Source organism: Protomyctophum bolini (assembly GCF_963924005.1).
Source record: "Protomyctophum bolini genome assembly, chromosome: 18".
Lineage (NCBI taxonomy): Eukaryota > Metazoa > Chordata > Actinopteri > Myctophiformes > Myctophidae > Protomyctophum > Protomyctophum bolini.
In genome coordinates this window covers 18,181,850-18,202,547 of record NC_137879.1, presented here as the reverse complement: position 1 = coordinate 18,202,547, position 20,698 = coordinate 18,181,850, and the positions used below count along the sequence as shown (strand labels likewise).

General features: G+C 45.3%; 1 protein-coding gene across 1 annotated transcript in view; it reads left to right on the top strand.

Annotated features, from left to right (window-relative positions):
• snx29 (sorting nexin 29) overlaps positions 1-20,698 on the top strand; it is a 137,816-nt gene that overhangs the window by 75,973 nt on the left and 41,145 nt on the right. The window contains exons 16-18 of the mRNA XM_080788853.1: positions 7,244-7,360; positions 7,891-7,946; positions 8,149-8,230. Of these exons, the coding sequence (XP_080644979.1) occupies positions 7,244-7,360; positions 7,891-7,946; positions 8,149-8,230 (255 nt within the window). The remainder of the gene's footprint in view (positions 1-7,243; positions 7,361-7,890; positions 7,947-8,148; positions 8,231-20,698) is intronic.

The window sequence follows — 20,698 nt, the reverse complement described above, 5'->3', positions numbered from 1 at the left end:
GAGTTCTTCTACCTACCTACCTTACCATATAACCTTTTGGCAGTTTTCAGTGTGCGGAGCGAGTAGTGAGAGCGTTTTTCTTCTTCCTTATCTCCAGATCTGAATGCCATGACTCTCTGAATTATGGCCCCATGCATAGCACTATATGGCTTCTCGTTTGGGACGGCTCTGATGGTCCTAGTGGGGCTCTACATCATCAATGCATTTCTTAATCACTGACAGTACGCTGTCAGCATATTCATCAATATTTCCCTCTGCAGTCTCATTAAACAGTACGTCCAGTCCATTGACTCAAAACAGTCCTGTAGGGCAGAGTCAGACTCAACTGACCAGCGCTGGACGGTTTTGGTCAATCCATTGAAATCAATCAATTAATTCATTGAAATCAATGAGCTCCAATTCCGAAATGATGCAGTGGATATATGTAGACTGATTTAGACTGTTGACATGTAAGAGGTACTTGAAGCACAGCGAGGAAACACAGAATCACATTGTCCCGGCCTTCTGATGCAAGTTGTTATAAAATACGCTCCCCCTAAAGCCCGAGTTATAGATAGTTGCGCGTGGGGGTAACGCACCAAAACTATCCGATCTACAAGCTCACAGTGTGTCATAACAAGAAGGGAAGATGAGAGAGATCCTTGGGTCTTAAAGGGATTGTGACATAAAAAACTAAATAAAGTGTCTCCACCAGGGCAGGTGAGGTTGTGGCCTCCTGGTGGTGCTATAATAGGCCTTCTAACGCCTTGGATGGCAATTGGATGATAATTCCTTTCCCAAAAAATGTGTTTTGCAAAAATCCTCCTTTTGGTGGCGCTATAACAGGCCAATGTGAAAAGGGTGGGATATATTCCTCAGCCTAGTAGAAAAGTCGGTGAAAGATTTCACGTAAATTGCATGCTGCAATCTGGAGGAGTAATATAAAAAAAAATACAAAAGTTAGCCGCTGGTGGCGCTATAACAGGCCGTTCTGGAAAATTTGAGGCATCGTTGGCATCCAGGGAGTGTGTGCAAAATTTGGCATCGACCAGGTTAACGGTGATTATCTGGTAACAGACGGACAGACACACACACACAGACAGACTCACACACAGACGGAGTGCAAAACATACTCTGCCATGCCTTCGGCCTGGTGGAGACAAAAGGTTTCTGTAATTTCTCCTATTTCTTTTAGGTTTTTTGAGCTCAATTGCACCCACGAAACCTGAACTTTTAACATTCAGTAGATTTTCTGTGGTCTGGGGTTTTCTGAATCCATTAAGTGCTCTGATTTGCCTGTGGACTGTGAGGTAAGAGTCCACAAATTATATGACATAAGAATTTGCCAGCAGATAGTGACATCAGCTGGCTGAGGGGATTTTGCCTGTTTTCATTGCAGCTCAAAAGGCTTCAGAGCACACAGAGAAAACCCCAGACCACAGAACATCCACTGAATGTTCAAAGTTTAGGGTGTGGGGGTGTAATTGAGGTCATAAAACCTAAAAGAAAAACGAAAAATAAATAAAAATATAATGTCATGAAACCTTTAAAACTGTATATTACTGGTAATTACCCCATATAGTATCACAGGAACATTGTATGATTACTGTGACCCTTGTGACTGACTGCTTGCTATTAGTAGCTTTAATGTTGGTGAATCAGGAACTGGAGCTCATTATACAGCTGCCGTTCATGTAGGTCGCCCTGGATAACGACCTCTGCTTCAAAGCCTAACATGTTAAAATTATGGATCTTGCCTATCTGTCCACGCTTGGCTAATTCCTCACGGAATGAATGAGAACTAAGGGCGAGAGGGGTGGGATCTCCACACAAGCCCAAGACTCAACCCACCGAAGGCTAGGTGTGTGCAGCCGTGCATGTTGATAAAGGATCATTTTCCATTAAATTCAAATGGGAAGCATGGAAGAAAATAAAAAATTCAAGCAGTCTCTCAGATCGTTTATATTCACATACACAGAAGAGGTGCCATAAGAAATGACCACCCAGTTTGAGCGGTGGCACAATCGCTGTCACTCCGAATGCCTTTGGCAGCTTGTAAACGGGGACGATAAGACGGCCACGGTTCTTCTGAAGCCTTCGCCCTGTTCCTTCACATGAAAGCAGGCTGGAATTTTAAGCTGACGGGTTTTACATCGGGGTGTAGAGAACATCGAAAGAATGCTTCTCGCATCCAAACCCTATGCAGAGCTCTGTGTTGTTTGATAAAATGCTTGTTTGATGGGACCTAGTGTATATATAGCTGTGAGTGAGTGACTACACACACTTTCCTTCTGCTCCCTTTCTCCCCCACAGAGGGGGGCTCTGTCCATCTGTTCCTTTCATAGAGGGTATGCACATGCATAAAATGAGTGCCAAAGTGAGTTTAACGTTGTTTAATGCAATCAGTTAGGACTTTTCTGTTTGGATGTATGGGCTGTCGAGGCCAAAAAGAAGTTTTCTGCCACTCAGTAGGCCTACCTGCATAACGTCCGGGTATGATGATGATGTCACTATTCCTTTACCCTCCTATACTCCTCTTCTCCCCACTCTCTGGGTGGACAGCACAGTATCGTCCCTCCTTTCCTCTCTTCCTCAGTGTCTTCCTGTTTATATGTATTTATTTATTGATCTCTGTCAGAGCAGCGGAGCATAACGGTGTTCATCACAATATACGGGGTTGACACGCCTGATTGCTCAGAACAAGTACAAAATAATAAAACAATATCATTTTTGTAGAGACTGGGATCAGCCCTATTTAGTTTTCTATTCATATTATTAATATCTGTTCATAAATACTCAAACGTCTCGACCACTCTCTCTGCTCAGAGCACTCTCTCTTGTGCACCAGCTTTCCAATCCCTTCCTGGCATACAGCGACGTTTGGAATGGGCTTGGGTTTCGAGCTCCACCCCTAGTCCAAAACCTTGAAGACAGCTCACTCTAAAGACGTCTTGTTTGAGCATAAAAACCTCAGTGGCTTCAGACAGCTGTATGCGTATATGAGACAGTCTCCCTGTCTGTCCTCATGCTATCCCCTCTGTCTCTGTCTTTCCATCCGTCTTCCACTCTGACTTTGTCTGTCTCTCTGTTGTTCTAGATCTCTCATTCTTCAGATCTTTATTCAGGCCAGCTTAGCTTAGCTCAGCTTAGATGATATACTGTGTAGCCTGGCTAGCCACAGCAGGGTGCTGAGGACGGGCACAGAGAGAAGATGAGAGGCTGTGAGGAGATGAGAGGCTGGTTGTGAACTGAAGAGGACGTAGAGACATTGTTGAGATTATACTGTGTGTGTGTGTGTGTGTGTGTGTGTGTGTGTGTGTGTGTGTGTGTGTGTGTGTGTGTGTGTGTGTGTGTGTGTGTGTGTGTGTGTGTGTGTGTGTGTGTGTGTGTGTGTGTGTGTGTGTGTGTGTGTGTGTGTGTGTGTGTGTGTGTGTGTGTGTGTGTGTGTGTGTGTGTGTGTGTGTGTGTGTGTGTGTGTGTGTGTGTGTGTGCGCGTGTGCGTGTGTGATTACTGACTTGAGTCACAGAAAGGGAGCCTAACAGAGGGTGAGAGACAGAGAGAAATAGTGAAATGTGTCTGCATCAGGTACTGTATCTGACAGGAATCCTCCACGAGTCCAGAATTTCCAATGGTCGTGCATGCATGCACATAGAAACACACTGTAGCTACAGGAATGCTTTCAGCTCCTTGGCTTGACAATGTGGAAAAAGCCCATTTGTACCTGTTGGCAAAAACCCACGGATTGAAGTTCTCAGTTGCTACGACTGATTTCAGTCATCGGGATTCCACAGCAGCCGGTGTGGATTCTATAGAATCATCTCTTGTATTGGAAATAGCCAATCTACAAGCTGTGTTGTGAGCTTGTAGATCGGCTATTTTCAGTTATTAGTTGTTTTAACCATAATGCTCTTGGATTTGTCATAACATTAATGCCTCAATCTAGAAAAATAGAATGATAGCATCTAAACAACACCGTCCTAAATATTAGTTCATTGTTTAGGAAACTTTAATGCTGTTTCACAAATCACAAATTCATACTGACAAAAATCCTAATTTAAGTCATCATGAGGTTTTACTTAACTTTATTCTATGCAAACCACATTTTGTCTGTATTCGTGCCATACAGGATATAGGACCAATAAGGAAAAACTATGTATCACAATTTTCATTATTATTTAATCATTTCTATGTATTTGTTTTGTTTTTGTCCATCATCATTCATAGATGTGGCCCAAATTGCATTTTGAGTTTCTAGTTCTAGTTCCTCTGTGACTTGGTGGTCACTGTGGTTTTGCATATTGAACCTCCTCACTAAATTGGTCTGTGCGAGATGTCCCTGCAGCTGCCGTCCGCAATTAGCCCCATGCACCTTTTCTGTGGGGCTCCAGGCAAGCTTTAGCTCCACAGAGAAAGAAAATCAACCAAAATAAATGTATTGCACATAGACATGACACGGTTGAAAACTTTGAGCAGTTTTATTAGGTGCTGCAGGGGGAAAAAGTTAAGCCCAACGACGGCCAACGTGAATTGTATGGCAGATTTCATACACGGGGAAACTCAAAATGATTCCCCAAAACAGAACACTGAGCCAAATGTAATGTTAACACATAGTAGCATAGGACAAAAAGTGAACTGACACACCAACACATGTAGACGTGCATACAGACGCTCATAACTCACCCGTACACACTACACACGCACAAGCAGACATACATATAGGCATTGGCAAACACATGTAGACACATGTAGTGGGGTTACACATCCATTCCATACAAAATGTGCACACCCAGAATGTGAGAGTGAACCACGGCTGGAAACTGATTAGCTCCCTCTCAGTGAGAATTAATTGGGTCCCGTCACGCTTAAAATTAATTCCATCTTCTTTTCCCTCCCAACAACTTATTTAAGAGTCAGTTAATAAAGGTGATGAATGCCTGCCACGCTAGGAACAGCCATGATGTCTCAGGGCATCAGAGAGTAGGGCAGAACCATGTAAATGTGGCCCCAGTTCCTCTGGAAGGGGTGGGGGTGCAAATGTGACACACTTATGGTATGTTTGGAACTTCTGTCAATTCAAGCCTGTCCGTGCTTACATAGGGCTGCCCATTCGATACCAGGCAGACTCTGCCATGGTGTAGTTCACTGTACCTGATGATGCTACAGACTCTGCCATGGTGTAGTTCACTGTACCTGATGATGCTACAGACTGCCATGGTGTAGTTCACTGTACCTGATGATGCTACAGACTGTCATGGTGTAGTTCACTGTACCGACGCCTTTTTGGTAGAGTTGTTCCCATACCAGTTGTAGTGCCCAAATTATATAATGAAGTAAAAACAAACTGCCTCAGTTCAATGTGGACTGTATAGCGAAGCACGTCAAAGAACTAGCGGGGCTCGTTTGGAAGTGGACACAGTACACAGACTGTGTGTGTGTGTGTGTGTGTGTTTGTGTGTGTGTGTGTGGGGTGTAGAGGTAGACAGACAGACACTATACACCACAGTATCATAAAAGCTGCTGATACTGCCTAAAATGCTGGTATCAGCATCAAGGAGTATGACGGTCTATATCCGATACCACACTATTTATCACATGATATTTCATAATAGTAATATATTTTTTAGTGCTTCAGTTGATGTAGTACTATTGCCATTATTATTTCTTGGGGCTGCACGTTAACAATTATTAATGACTTTGACTTTTGATGTACTCCTAAAACAGAAATTGTGATTGGCCAGAATAAGATTATGTATGATGATAAGAGCGACCCTCACTTTACACGGATGTGATTTTATTTTATTGAGGGGCGATAGCCCCTCCTATTCCCAGCTTTCGGGGTTTGTGTAAACACATTGGCTTGTGATTGACTGATCACCGCATATAGTGATGATTTGATTGGCTGAGCAAAGTACATATTGAAAATAAAAGTGAGGGCAGAAAAGTGAAGACGGACAAGTGAGGACGCAAATTGTGATTGGCCAGAATGAGATGATGTATGATGATAATAATACTCGGTATTGACGATACACAAGCTATGGATATTGGAATCGCTATCGGGAACTGAAAAATGGTATCGTTCATCTCTACCTTTTTGGTATGCGTTCATCTGGCATGTGGGCAGACATGGAGTTCATCTGGCATGTGGGCAGACATGGAGTTCATCTGGCATGTGGGCAGACATGGAGTTCATCTGGCATGTGGGCAGACATGGAGTTCATCTGGCATGTGGGCAGACATGGTGTTCATCTGGCATGTGGGCAGACATGGTGTTCATCTGGCATGTGGGCAGACATGGCGTTCATCTGGCATGTGGGCAGACATGGAGTTCATCCCACATGTGGGCAGACATGGAGTTCATCTGACATGTGGGCAGACATGGAGTTCATCTGACATGTGGGCAGACATGGAGTTCATCTGACATGTGGGCAGACATGGAGTTCATCCCACATGTGGGCAGACATGGCCATGGGCCCCAAATAGGGATGCCAGGGTTAATGTGGTTGATGACACCTAGTAGCGGTGCAGCGCTAGCATGGAGCCACAGCAGATTCAGCTGTCTGACACCATACTCTGCTCTGCCAAACACACTTTGACAGCAGGTGTCCCCCAAACAGCACAATGTGTGTCACGGCTGTCCCTCTGTGGACTCACGACCGTCCCTCTCCGTCCAGGATGGTTAGGGAAGCGTCATGAGGGGGAGACACACAGCCACACACACGGGGGCGCGTGCACAGGTGGCAGAGTGCAGACACACAAACCACACACGCACGCACAACCGTGCGCGCGAGCAGATGTGCGTTCTGGCTCATGCTGGTTGCTAAGTTGGCGTAGGTAATGCTAATGGGATGCCCGCACGGATGCCATTATCTGGCCATATCATATGCAAATACACACATGCGCGTGCGCACACACACGCACCTACATCACACAGTGTCAAGGTTAGTTACAGCTGATGACCACTGATTAGCAGGGAGACAGCAATCTGGCTGGAAGGATATGAACCTGTTTCACCTCTACTCTGTCTCTCTGTCATCTCCCTTTTCTCTGTCTCATTCTCTGTCTTTCTGACAGTGGTGGAAAGTACTGGTACGTACCTATGATTAAGGTTAACGTGTGTCCTTTAATTAAAGATTGTGTGTTGATCATTCATTGTCTTTCTTTCGTGCCCATTACTGTACACGTGTGTTATGTTTCTACAGTACGTGGTAAATAAATTAATGTCCATATTGTGTGTGTGTTTGTTTGTTGTTTGTGTGCACGCAGGTGGCAGAGATGCACGGTGAGCTGATAGAGTTTAATGAGCGTTTGTACCGTTCCCTCATGGCCAAGGACCAGCTTATAGTCCACATGAGGCAGGAACTCATCGACCTGAGAGGACCAGTGAGTACGCACACACACACGCCGTGCACACGCATGCAGTGCGTATAGTGTTGATGGAAGCCCCAGGCTCCTGATAGGACCTCTTATCCCTAGCCTCAGCCCTACTCTGCTGAACCACTCATTTGAATTTGGTCACAATCCCAGCATGCTGTTAATATCCCTAGAGCTATTGACCAGACCTAGTTTCTCTCTCTCTCTCTCTCTCTCTCTCTGGGTCTGTTCTGTGGACATTTGGGGGAGATTGCTTTGGGAACTGGTGACATAGTCTCTGCAAAAGCTCTCTTTCACACGGACGCACGCACGCACAGCCAAGGATACTTTTTTCTGGGCTGTTACACTGACTTGAGGATACAGATTAAAGCGATATTCAATACACACAGAAAACAAACACATATGCAACAGGCACACATACAGTACCGGTATGCAACAGGCACACATGCAATTCTCATGGCCCTGTTCTCATGGCCCTGTGAGTTTGTAGGGGGATATATATTTACTGTATGTATCTCTCTGTCTCTCTCAATCTCTAGGTTCCAGGTGATTTGAGCCAGACGTCAGATGATCCAAGCCTTTCAGACTTTGACACGTAAGACTAAAGCCTGAAGCGCCAATAATAGCAGACATACAAGCTCACACAAGTTGTGAACTTGTAGGTCTGCCATTTTGTGCGCGCAGTTGTGCTACAGAGCTGTACATCTTTCAGACTCTCTCTCTCTCTCTCTCTCTCTCTCTCTCTACCAAATTATATCATGAAATAATGACCAAATGTGTGCCTGTTTGTCCTTCAGGGCTCAGCGGGCTCTAATCAACGTGTGGATCCCATCGGTGTTCCTCCAGGGCAGATCTGCCAACGCCTACCATGTCTACCAGGTAACCGTAACGGCAATCAAAAGTCTGTGTTTGCTCTGCTCCGAGGAGAGAGAAGGCTGTGTTGCTGACATTTGACCCGGTGTGTACGCCTGTACCGACCTTAGGGGTAATGATCTGCGGCGGATGTTTGACCTCTTGAGGGATGGAATGGTCACAGTTTAAATGTTTCCACCAAACATACTTATATATACCGGTACTCACTGTATTTCATATTTGGAAGAGAAATTTACTTGAAAAGCCAAAGAGTTAATGTTGCCAATCAATAATTTGTGCAGTCGCATATTACTGATGAATCAATCTGACAGGTAGCCTGGCTGTCTACTCTTATATCCAACCCACTCGTTCACACATATTCACACAGCGGAGGCAGCCATGCTCATAGGGGGTTAAAGGTTCAGTGTCTTGTTTAAGGACATCTCGACACAATACCAGGAGGAGACGGGCATCGGACAGGGAAACGTCGGTCCGTTACCAGCGGCCATTACATATAATGTGGCCGTCTGTATATAGTAATAAAACCACTTATACCCTATACTTGTGGCCCTGGTTCCCCAGAGCTTTCTACTAGGTCTGCCCCTTTTTCCCCCTCAACACCAACTCTTTTTGCGGGGCAAAAAGCTGATTTACAAGCTCACAACACGCCACGTTGAGACACATTCCGATGTGTTGTGAGCTGCTATTTTCACAGAATGTTCGTGAAAGTAGCAGGAATAGTGCTGTGCTTTTTTTGGCGAAGTGGAACTGCAGGAAAGCTTTGGGATGGTTTGTGTGCTTGTATCTGTCAGGCTGTCGACCGACGCAGACGAGAGCCCCTCATTCCCCCGGTAGCTGTTTTATCATGTCTCTCACATTAACAAGGTGTCACACCTCAGCTCTCACACAGCAGCGGTCCCCGGCTCCCTCCCGAGACGTAGACACTGAAAGTGAAACTGGCACGCACGCACGTCGCACGCACACGCGTACACACACACACACACACACACACACACACACACACACACACACACACACACACACACAGAGGGAGATAACACAGAAATGGAGAGGATTCTACATAGGCAGTCGTACACGAGTGCCTAAACAGTATAGTACACTAGCCCCCCCCCCCCCCCCCCCCCCATACCTACACACACAAACACACAAACACACACACGCACACGCACACACGCACAAAGATACATGCACAGGGAGAAACGCACAGCCCGGGTCCTAAAGTACTAGCTGAGCCACCAGGCACTCCCCTCACCCACAATATCAACCAATCACACACTCATGCAAGTAAGATGAGACACAGACCCGGTACATTCAGTGTTGTGTGAGCTTGATAGATCTGCTACAGTTTTTTCCACACAATGTGCAAACCAAATAGACACCGGGCATTAGAGTAGTAATATTAACCAAGTGACTGACAGGGGACACCCGTTATATAAGTGGCAGATAGAGAGGGGAGAGAAAGAGGGGAGCCACGTGAGAGAGAAAGGGAGGGAGAGATGTAGAGAGAGATTGGGTGTCATATCCCCGAACAGGTATGGACTAGTGATGCAAATTCACTATTCCAGCCTGAGACGTGGGGCCCTGTCCCTGTGACTCTTGTAACCTTTTCTCCCTTCTCCCTAACCGGGTGGCAGACGTGAGGAGAGAGCATTAGGCGTGATATTGTAATTCCTTCAGTCGTCAGACGCTGCAGCCAGCACAATCAAATTATTGCTGATTTCCTCTGTTCACGAGCACGGAGACGATGTTAGCGAACCGGTATTTTTTAGCTAAATCTGCAAGCCTCTGCATCCCTGCATTGGTGGATGAAAATTAGCTTTGGCTTTTTTATCCAAAGCTTTGGTGGAAATGCTGTGTCGCTGTGTTAACGTAAGAAGTTTTCTTATTTGATCTGTCTGAATATTTTGTCTGCAGCAGTGGGGTGCATTGTGTTTTCATGCCTTGCTGTTTGGGAGGTTAAAGTAGTTGTTCAATAGTTGTACTTCTATATCAGAGTGTAGAATTGGTCAAATAATCTTGTTTTATTTATGTATTTATTTATTTATTGAGTCAACCAGTAGGAAAACGGGGGACAATGGGAGGTGGATGCAGTATTTTAGTCATCTGAAAGGTTTTTGAGTCGACTAAATATGTTATTTTAGTCGACAGTTGATTTTGTCATAGCACCCGTTTTAACACAATGAGGGCTGTATTTTGCATGTCTTAAGTACCAGGTCTTATTACTTAACTTAAGACCTGGAGGCGTGGTAAATTCTCTTTGGACACTATAGCCAAATGGCATTGATCACGCCTACAGAAGTGAATGACTATGGATAATGAGACACAGTGCGGGCTGGGCCCTGGCAACCGTGCACAGCAACCGGAGCGGTTAAACAAATGGAATAGCAGCAAGGCAATCTTATAGCGATATCAAACGCCTCAAGACGAGCATACTTGTCATCGTCAAGAGTGCTCCGCGCATTGCGCACAATTAATTTACCCCAGTCAACAGCATCAAATGTGTTAACTGTCTGTCTTTGTCCCTTTTGTGGTCATACATGAAGATCTCGGTATCTGTCTGTCTGCCAGTATAGTATCCCTTTTATGCCCATATATGTTATCAGTATATGGGCATATATGGGCATATATGGGCTGACCATATATGGCCATATGGGGTGGGTGGGGGGGTCTGCTGTTGATAATGTGTGGACAATGTCTGAAGAGTGCAAACTGACTGTGAAAAGTGGACTGGTTATTCTTTGACTGCTGCCTAGTGGTCATTGGAGCTTCTGCCAGCGAAAATGACTGTATTACTACTCATTTACATCCGGTCTCCCAGACTGACAGTAGAAGAAATGTAATTCTAATCTAATTAGCATTAGAAAAATCACAAATCACAGCGTTTGTAGTTTCAGAGATAACAGCCAAAGAAGATCCTACTTCTAATGGGACCCTATGGGATATGCACGCACATCTCCTGGTACTGGGGATGACAAAGTCGTTGCTTAGCAACCGGGACTAAAAGTTGGTTTTCAGCGTAACCGTTTCATATTGATATAAAGCGTTAAAAGCCGCAATATCGCGGCTTCGGCACACAACGGGAAAGCCTGACCAGATCCTTTTGTGGCGGTTATGGACAACCGTGTATTCAACCGACTCAAGGCCAGGCACTGCACTCCCTGTGGTGGTGTCGAATTTGAAGTCAGTCGGGCGAGCAGTTCTCAAGTTACGTGGATTACAGACGTACAGACATACAGTACACACACACACACGTACATACAGAGACGTGGTGCAATTATTACACCACGATTGATTCGTTTGGCAGAATTGGAGCGTTGTCTAGCATGATGTTAGCAGTGGTTGCTGAACCATTGCTATTGTTGGTTGGAGCGTGCGTTGCGCACATGTGTGTCACCTGATGTTTGATCAAATATTCATGAGCTGTGGAAACCACAAATCACAGAAACAATTTTTTCCTGATAATGGCTTTGTTCAAGGCTCTGCATGAACTCGTATGTACGGAGGATGCAGTGCACAATCTCCCTCTAACACACACACACACGTGCACATTTGAGCGCGCGCGCACACACACACACACACACACACACACACACACTGTTCTCTCTCGCTATTTCCTCATACTGTACCTCGTGTAGCATGGAATATTCAAATAGCACGTCTTGGCTTTATGCAACAATCACATGTCCCCATGCACCTGCAATTTCAGATAAACAGTATAGATCAACTGACTATGTTGTATCCAAACATTCTCGAGCGCGTGCTATCGATTTTAATGGAATTTCTAAGCGAGCCTGTTGTCCAGAGGCCATAATAGAGTCCTGTCTGGACTATTGAAGCTGTGTTTCTGTGAGCTGGATTAGTCTAATGGCTCCCCGCGGAGGCAGTGATTGTCTGTGAGACAGTCGTAACGGATGGCTGAGGTTACTGGAGCCATTGTTGCTGAGGTGAGCCGGGTGCAGGTGATTGATCACAGTGAAATGACTGGAGGAAATAATTATTTTTTAGAATGTCCCCTAGTGCACTCATACTTTACGTGTGGATGAACACACACACACACACACACACACACAAACACAAACAGACATGCACGCACACGCATATGCACACGCAGGACTACAGTACACACACACACACACACACACACACACACACACACACACACACATAAACGTACATGCGTGTGTCTCCATGTGTACATACAGGGACTGTTGGGGATGCATACTGTACATCCAAAATGTGTTGAGATGCACACTCTGAGAGAGTTGAAAGGATTCTACTGTGTGCTATACACTTTCACTCAATTGCTTTCCCTCTCTCTAGTGCTATCTCCCACGTAGACATACACACACACATCCATGTGCAAGTAAGGGAGATGCACACACACACACACACATGCACGCGCGTGCGCACACACCCAAGTGTAAGGTGTTCGGAGGGGTTTTACGCTGAGTGAGGATGTTGTGAAGACCCTACGGGCCCAGCGGGAACAATGGAGTGAGATTGGAGACAGATGTCAGGGTCAAGTCTTCTCTCATCATCTCTCACTCGCTCCATGCCCCCCATTTGTCAGAGAGAACCCCTGCTGACCCTGAGGTTTGATTTCCCCACAGCCACCTGTGCTTGTTGGAGGTGTCCGTGAGCCAGGCACACCCCACTCAGTGCTCATTTGAGGCACTTTGTCTGGCATTCCACTTTGCCTTTCCTTCGAGCCACTTTGACCCCACGCCACCTGAAATGACTGGCATCCAAAGACCCACCGAGTTCTTATGAAGGATGGCGCGATAGGTAAAGAGACAGAGGGAAGGCGGTAAGAGGCAATGAACCGAGGGGGGGGGGGGGGGGGGATGTCAGAGGAACAGAGATCGATACAGAAAGATAGGCAGGACTTTAGAAAAGATAGACAAAGGGTGAGAGAGAGAGTAGGAGAGGGTGATCTAAATAGGTAGAGATTTGCTCCATTATCACTGGGGGTTCTGTTGTTGCAACGCACCATCCCTCCGAGGCACTCTGTCCTTCCATCCCTCCCTGTGCCTCTCCTTTTCCACCTCCGGTAATGAAAGAATTATACGTGGAGTGGCTAAATGAATGCCTCCCTTCCCCCACAATGCCAACATCAATGGCTGTTAGGAGAGGAAAATGAGGAATTGGAGGAACATGATTGTGTGTCTTCTTTACAATAGCGGCAGTGGCTCAGGGGTAGAAAGACTGGATGAGAACCGCAAGGTTCCCAGTTCGAACCCGGGCTCCCATAGAGTTAGTGTCGAAGTTAGTGTCGGGCTCCCATAGAGTTAGGGTCCTTGGGTTGGGTTAGACATTTCTGCATCCCAGTTAAGTTGGGATCGGACACCACTGCAGCGGGATCTAACGAGACAACCAGCACTGGTTTGAGCTATCTTATATGGTCCTTGATGTCATGATGATGTCACGATGACCTGGGCACCTGGGGGCTTGCCTGGGGTGACCAGGGGCTAATGTCACGATGACCTGGGGGCTTGCCTGGGGTGACCAGGGGCTGATGTCACGATCACCTGGGGGATTGCCTAGGGTGAGCGACGAGGACTTGAGTTACCGTAGGTGACATGACAGAGTGACAGGGATTGTTCTGAGTGGAGTGACAAAAACGCAAGGTTTCATATTTATCTGCGACCTTCGGTCGCAACAATATACTTGTATCAACGTATGGACCTGTGTCAGGTTTCAAGTGGCGGGGATCATGCAGTGATCACTCGCACCTGTAGCTTTGCACTGTACAACATCTGGACGATCAGACATAGTCATCTCCACTTCTCCAGGCTCGACTACTGCAACTCCCTCCTTGCTGGTCTGCCTGCTCTCTCAAACCTCTACCACTGATACAAACGGCCATGGCACCACAAACCAGGTCGTCAGCCTCCAAAACTGTTAAGTGTCAAAACACTGGTCATGACCTACAATACAAGGTGACCGATTGCATGGTTGGTCCATGCGACTGTGGCTCAAGAGGTAGAGCAGGTCGTCCAATGATCCATGGGTCGGCGGTTCGAATCCCGGCTCCTCCTGTCTACATGTCGAAGTGTCCTTGGGCAAGACACTGAACCCCAAATTGCTCCCGATGTGCTGGTTGGTACCTTGCATGGCTTCCGCTGCAATCGGTGTATGAATGTGTGCGTGAATGGGTGAATGTAATGCACAATCTATGTAAAGCGCCTTGGATAAAGGCGCTATATAAATGCACCATTTACCTTTTATTTTTTATTTACCATCTACCATTTACCACCCCACCTGCAGGATATGACCTATTGTCCTACATCTCTTCCTGTCCCTCCTGTCCCTATATGACATTCTGGCCAACACTCCAAGTGACCTAGACTCTACTACCATCTGGCTCCCAAGCTGTGGAATGACCCTGAAAAATGCACTTAGCATGCGCCATTTTAGTTTCCGAAGGCCATCGAGAACAATCAGACTATATGGCCATGAAATATGATTTGAATTCTGACTGGGCCCTTACACAAATTTACATGCGCACTGTAACCCTGTAAAACACTGCAAAACTTAACTCACTCTGAATACAAAGTTTGCCTTGTCAGCTGTGGTTACATGAGCCATCTTCCCCACAAACACTAAATTAGATTATTGGATGTCTTGTTTACATGCTCCATTTGATTAGGCAGGTAGAGAAAGGTTCTGACATGCACAATACACTAAATCTCGTACTTGCCAATGAGCAAAAAAGCAACAGCTCAGGCAGGCCCAGGATGTACTTGGTGCCCCATATCTTTCTTTATTTTCAAAATCTTTTTATTCAGGTTTTTTGTAACAGAAGCCCAGGGGCAAGTATTAAACAGACATAAAATATAAAACTCAATATCCCACCCTCCCCCCACCCACAATCCCAAGGATAGTCGGAAAAACTGTCTGGAGGAAATACTAAATAAATACATATATCTATATACCGGTACACACATACACAAAAATACATGCATACATAATTACAATTTATTTTTTATAAAAAAATTATAATAATAAAAAGATAGCACTAGCAGAGCAGATTTTTCATAGCAGAGCAGATGTTGTTTCTGTTGTGGTTTGGCGTTGGCCGAGGCATAGGCACAGTGCCCCATATCAAACCTATTACCGGTATGCTACTGTAGAACCAAAACACAAAAACGCAGTATGAAAAGAAGAGGTTGGTTGTGGGCTTGTTTGATTTGAATGGGAAGTCGGTAGAGAGCAGGAACCGAGGGGTGTTGAGGAGCTAGGATGATGAGGGCCTTGTACACTGTAGTAGGTGGTGAGTAGTGTTCTGGAATTCTGTGTGTTTGCCAGTGAAGGTCATGGAGGACTGGTGTGGTGTGGTCTCTGGAGCTGTTGAGTAGGCGGGCAGCAGAGTTTTGTACATACTGTACTGTTCATACTGCTCCATCCTTATCTCTTGCTCTGCAATGCATGGTCTGCCTGCAGGTAGCTACAGTAATGGAGGCGCAAGCTTCACGCCACCAAAGAGAGGTACCACCGCCAGGCATACGCACAGTACGCACTGTGCGTAGGGCAACACGCCGAGGGGGGCAACACAAGCACATTTTCTCCAATGAGCGCCCGCCGCCCGTGCGTGCATGCTGGAGTTATATCCATCTGGATCTGAAGTGCTCAGAGCTGAAGCAGCCCTCATCCCCGCACGGCCTGGCAGTAAGTTTCAGTTGTTATTTAGCACCAATATTAGAACAAATCAAAGTTATCGAAATGGCGAAAGTAGCCGATCTGCATGAAGAAACGTGGCGCTCTCGTCGGGGGGGCAGCACAAACATATGCAACCAATGGTCAGCGGAGCCCCTGAGAGAGAGACAGAGATGGATAGAGACGGAGTGAAAGAACACTTTCTTAGTTCCTGCTTATTGAATTTCACCACCTTCCGTTGCCCACTCTTTGCAAACTCGCAACTCCCTCCCTGACCGAGATATGGATCAGAGTTCAGTGTTCCATTTGACTTAACGTGCTTTGCAGAGTTCAGGAGAGAAGTGTCCACAGTTGTAATACAGAGGAATGGACAAATGTAACCAAATGGAGTGAATTAGAACCCGATAAATTAACATTTGAGGATTGTACTGTGTATATTACCAGGATGGATGCCTGAGCTCCGAGCAACCATACTTCACTGGCTCTCTCTCCCTCTCCTTTCAATTCTGAATGAGCTACAGTATTCTCTTTGATCAGTGAAATGCAGCTGAGCCCATCACTTCCACACATGCAGTCAGTCTACCATAAAGCCGGATTTATACTTGGGACGCACCCAAGTGCCATGCACACAAAATTGCCGATCTGCAAACTCACAACGCATTGCAACGTGCCATGTTGTGAGCTTGTGGATCAGTTATTTTTGATGTGCAACACCACGGCGCAACCAAAGTATATACAGTATCTCTTGCATTCCATGTCTTTCTTTATGGGCTTGTGTTTTTTTTTTACTCATAATTGCACGTGCAGAATTCGTTACATGGTGTTTGTGTACAACGTCAATAAACTGATTACACGTATTAGATACTACTACTTATAGCTCTGGATTACAGAGTTGTGTGCAAAAATGGAGCACAGTCCCTTTCCAAGATACATTGACACGTTTCATTCAAATCATTCAAATGCACGTTGGTGCTGCATATCTAAACAGTTGTTTACGCATGTAAAGCCAAATTAATGAACAAAGTGTGCGAGTGATGCATGATTCATATGAGGAGACCATTTATATTGGTAGACGGAGGAGAGGGGTGAGAAACGTAGTGTAACATTCATAAGTCGCTCGATCTGTTTACGCTTTCAAAGCCACGGTATGACAGCGAGAGATAAAGAAAAGGAAAGGGGGGGGAAAAAAGTCCCAGCATTCCAATTAATTGCAGTTACATAAGCTACCTTTGGCATCGTGTGCATTCTAAACTCTTTAATATGCGCCGAACCTAGCGCATAAATCAGCTGCTCGCTGAATAATTGAGACATCCTCATTGACACGCAGTCAAATGTGCGGGCACTGCTTGCTGCAGCCTGATTGGCCACCGGTAATGCCTACCCCCCCCCACCCATCCACCCTCGGGAGCGATGCACTGCGGGGAATGCGTTAGGAGCTTTAATGGCTTTATTACTGGCTCGCTTTGACTCGGGCTGACCTGGGAGACTAAGTGTTTTACATCCAGACCTAGTTTGATTTGGTTTGCACTGAACCCTCTGATTAGCCACCGAGTCAGTCTTGCATAGAGATGTGCTACTCTAACTATGGAGATGAGGCGCCCATCCATATGTATTTATGCAAAGTGTGTGTGTGTGTGTGTGTGTGTGTGTGTGTGTGTGTGTGTGTGTGTGTGTGTGTGTGTGTGTGTGCGCGTGGATAGATAGATAGATAGATAGATAGATAGATAGAATTTATTTATTATTATTTATTTATTTTATTGATCCCGTGGGAAAAGTCTGTCTCTAGAGGTAGTACAGCAGTTAGAGTAAAAAAATATTTAATTTGGTGTGGGCTGATTTTTGGAACAGATTGTATTTTTACAGAATGTTCGCCTATTTTGGCCAAATGTTCACATTTGAACCCTGAATAGGGACGCACTTTTTATTATGGCTAACTCCAGAGCTACAGTAGATTCTTGTCAATTCCTTTCTTGTGCGTGTGTGTGTATGACTGTGTGAGGGTGTGCAGACCATTGTAGCTATGGTAATGTCGGGGTGGCGGCAGAGGGTTATAACTATTATGTTGATGATGGGGTTGATGGATGTTTTACTATGATGATGATGATCATTACAGACGTCGTCTTACTCTCATCCATCAGTCACGTGCTAAACTCCCTCAGGAGAGCACAGGGGACGTTTTCAGCTGACACATCGCCGTCTTAAATAGCAGCACCAGATTTTGGGATATAATAGCAGCTATAATTTGGGGATATCATTTCACAGAAGATGTTTGCGTTTTTGCTAACACACTTGTTCAGAGTGTGTGATCAGGAATAGTATGTGGTTGTAAATTGGTAACCAATTATATAATTGGGGAAATAAATAGCAGATCTACAAGCTCTTAATGTGCAGCGATAAGTTTGTAGATTGGCAGTTTCCAGTGAAGATATTTGGTGTAGAGGGGAAAAAAGAGGGGAGAGGGTCCAAGTATAGACCCCTGGGGTTTCCCAGTTAAAGTACCTGTATATGGTTTAAGTGGTTAGTCAGGCCGTTTAACTTCTCTATGATCTGTGTCTTGTTATCAACACCTGACCTAATACAGGTACAAGATGTGCACACATCTTGGCGTAGCATTGTGGAATCCATGATGATGATGATGTGCACACAATCCCCTCATTGAAATGCAAATAAACCCCAATTAAAATGTAGCTTGTATGTATTTTTCTAATGCTATATTCAAATTTCCTAATTGGTCGACCAACGTCAAAAACATCCGGACTACAAGGTGAAACGTTGCTCCCATTCGCACCAAACCTTTCACAAACACGGCTCAGGTATCTGCCATGACAATAGTTGCACCCAAGTGGCCCCTGCCTGTTGCTCTGATACACACCAAATTTGGCACAAACAAATGCACTGTTGCTCCGATCGGCTCCAAACTTGGCACAAACACTGTTCAGGGGTCTGGTAACATGTCTTGTAACATCCGATGTCACGACTCCTGTATGTCTCCACTTACTTCGGACAGTCATGCTGTGCCAATTCTATAGTGCTGCGGGTGTCTATCTACACCGCATACAAAACAAAACTCTCTGAACGAACCTCATATCAACTCGACTTCTTTTCTTCTCTGATGTTGATTGTGATTCTGAGCCATAGTCTCACCTTCCCTCGCATGGCAACTGAGCCGTGGTGAAATCTTTTGAAGGCAAACGGCAAGAGATCACTCATCTGTGAGATCATACTCCCAAGTCCCACTGGGACCAACCCATAATCATCGATAGAAACTTCAAAGATGGACACGTCTGCAGGAGGAAATTGGGATGTGGAGAACAAGGAGAAGTAGTTAGCCAGCTCTCTCTCTCTCTCTCCCTCCCTCTATCTCTGTCTTTCTCTCTCTCTCTCTCTCTCTCTCTCTCTCTCTCTCTCTCTCTCTCTCTCTCTCTCTCTCTCTCTCTCTCTCTGTCTCTCTCTTTCCCTCTCCCAAACCTCTCTCTCTCCCTCCCTCTATCTCTGTCTTTCTCTCTCTCTCTCTCTCTCTTTCCCTCTCCCAAACCTCTCTCTCTCTCTCTCTCTCTCTCTCTCTCTCTCAATCATCTCTCATCATTGTGCTCAGAGCTATTATCTAAACCAGCCAGTGATTCATTCATGCGAGAAAGAGCTAGGAAGGTAGAGAGAGTAAAGGAAACTGGAGAGCGAGAGCAATTGCACAGATAATTCCATTGCTCTCGCCATAGAGCGCAAGCCGCAAGGGCATAAACATATTAATCATAATTACGCAAATGTTACAAGCTACGCAATGTCGGTTTTCACGTGTTATAAAATGAAAGACAAGCATGACCTGTATCGCAACGCAACGAGGATTTCTCAAATACATGGTTTAAAGGTTTAATTTTGTCCCACTAGTATTGGGGCTCTAAAGATGGCGACATCCGTCAGTTGGTCGGTCGATCCAAACCTTAGCAAACACTAATGATTTTGATAATCCCACTTTTCAATGCCGGACTTACACCAGAATTGGAAATTATTATCTGTTTTAAAGGCAATTCATCAATGTTACACTTATCGCCATTGGCGTAGCTCTACGGCAATTGGGCTTTTATAGTGCTTTCGATTGATCAAGTCATAATGCTACTCACGTTAGCATCGGGTTGCTAGCTGGTGCTGTCAATAACACAGGATCACGCCATTAAGATCATCGTGGCCATAATTAATCACCCATTCTATCTGTTTCTTTCAATCGCCTGCATCTCCTAATTCCTTGTCCCAGATGGCATTTTGGTCAAAACTGGGTTTATTCCACGGCCCAGAGCCGACGATGTGATCCTTCTGCATCATGTTAAAGCAGCACCTGCGGTAAACATGGAATGATATTGCATCGTCACACACCCCAACATAACATCATAACATCTGGTCTAGATTTTTGGCTCTTCAATATAAGAGCTGAAAAGGGAAAAATGCTGGCGTGAATTAAATCATAATTTATCAATAAATGCTAGAGTTAAACAGTATCAAGCTAACACAAGTGTAAACTGATCTTCTTGCCACAGGAGTCAACAGTAAAACAAATAATTATGGACCATTCAAGGGGGAGGTGTACTCCTGGTGCTGTTAGTGCTCACTTACAAACCACCTCCAACTCCCCTTCAGCAGAGAGAGAGAGAGAGAGAGCGTGTCGGACTCGGGCATTTAGGACACCTTAAAGGTGAAAGTCTTTACTTTATCTGTCAAAGTAAATATCTCAGGCTTTATTTTTCGATCCAAGAGTAGTTAGCGCTGCATGATAGAGGGCAGAGAGGTCTGGAAACTGAGTTTTGGTTTGACAGAAAAGGTGAAGAG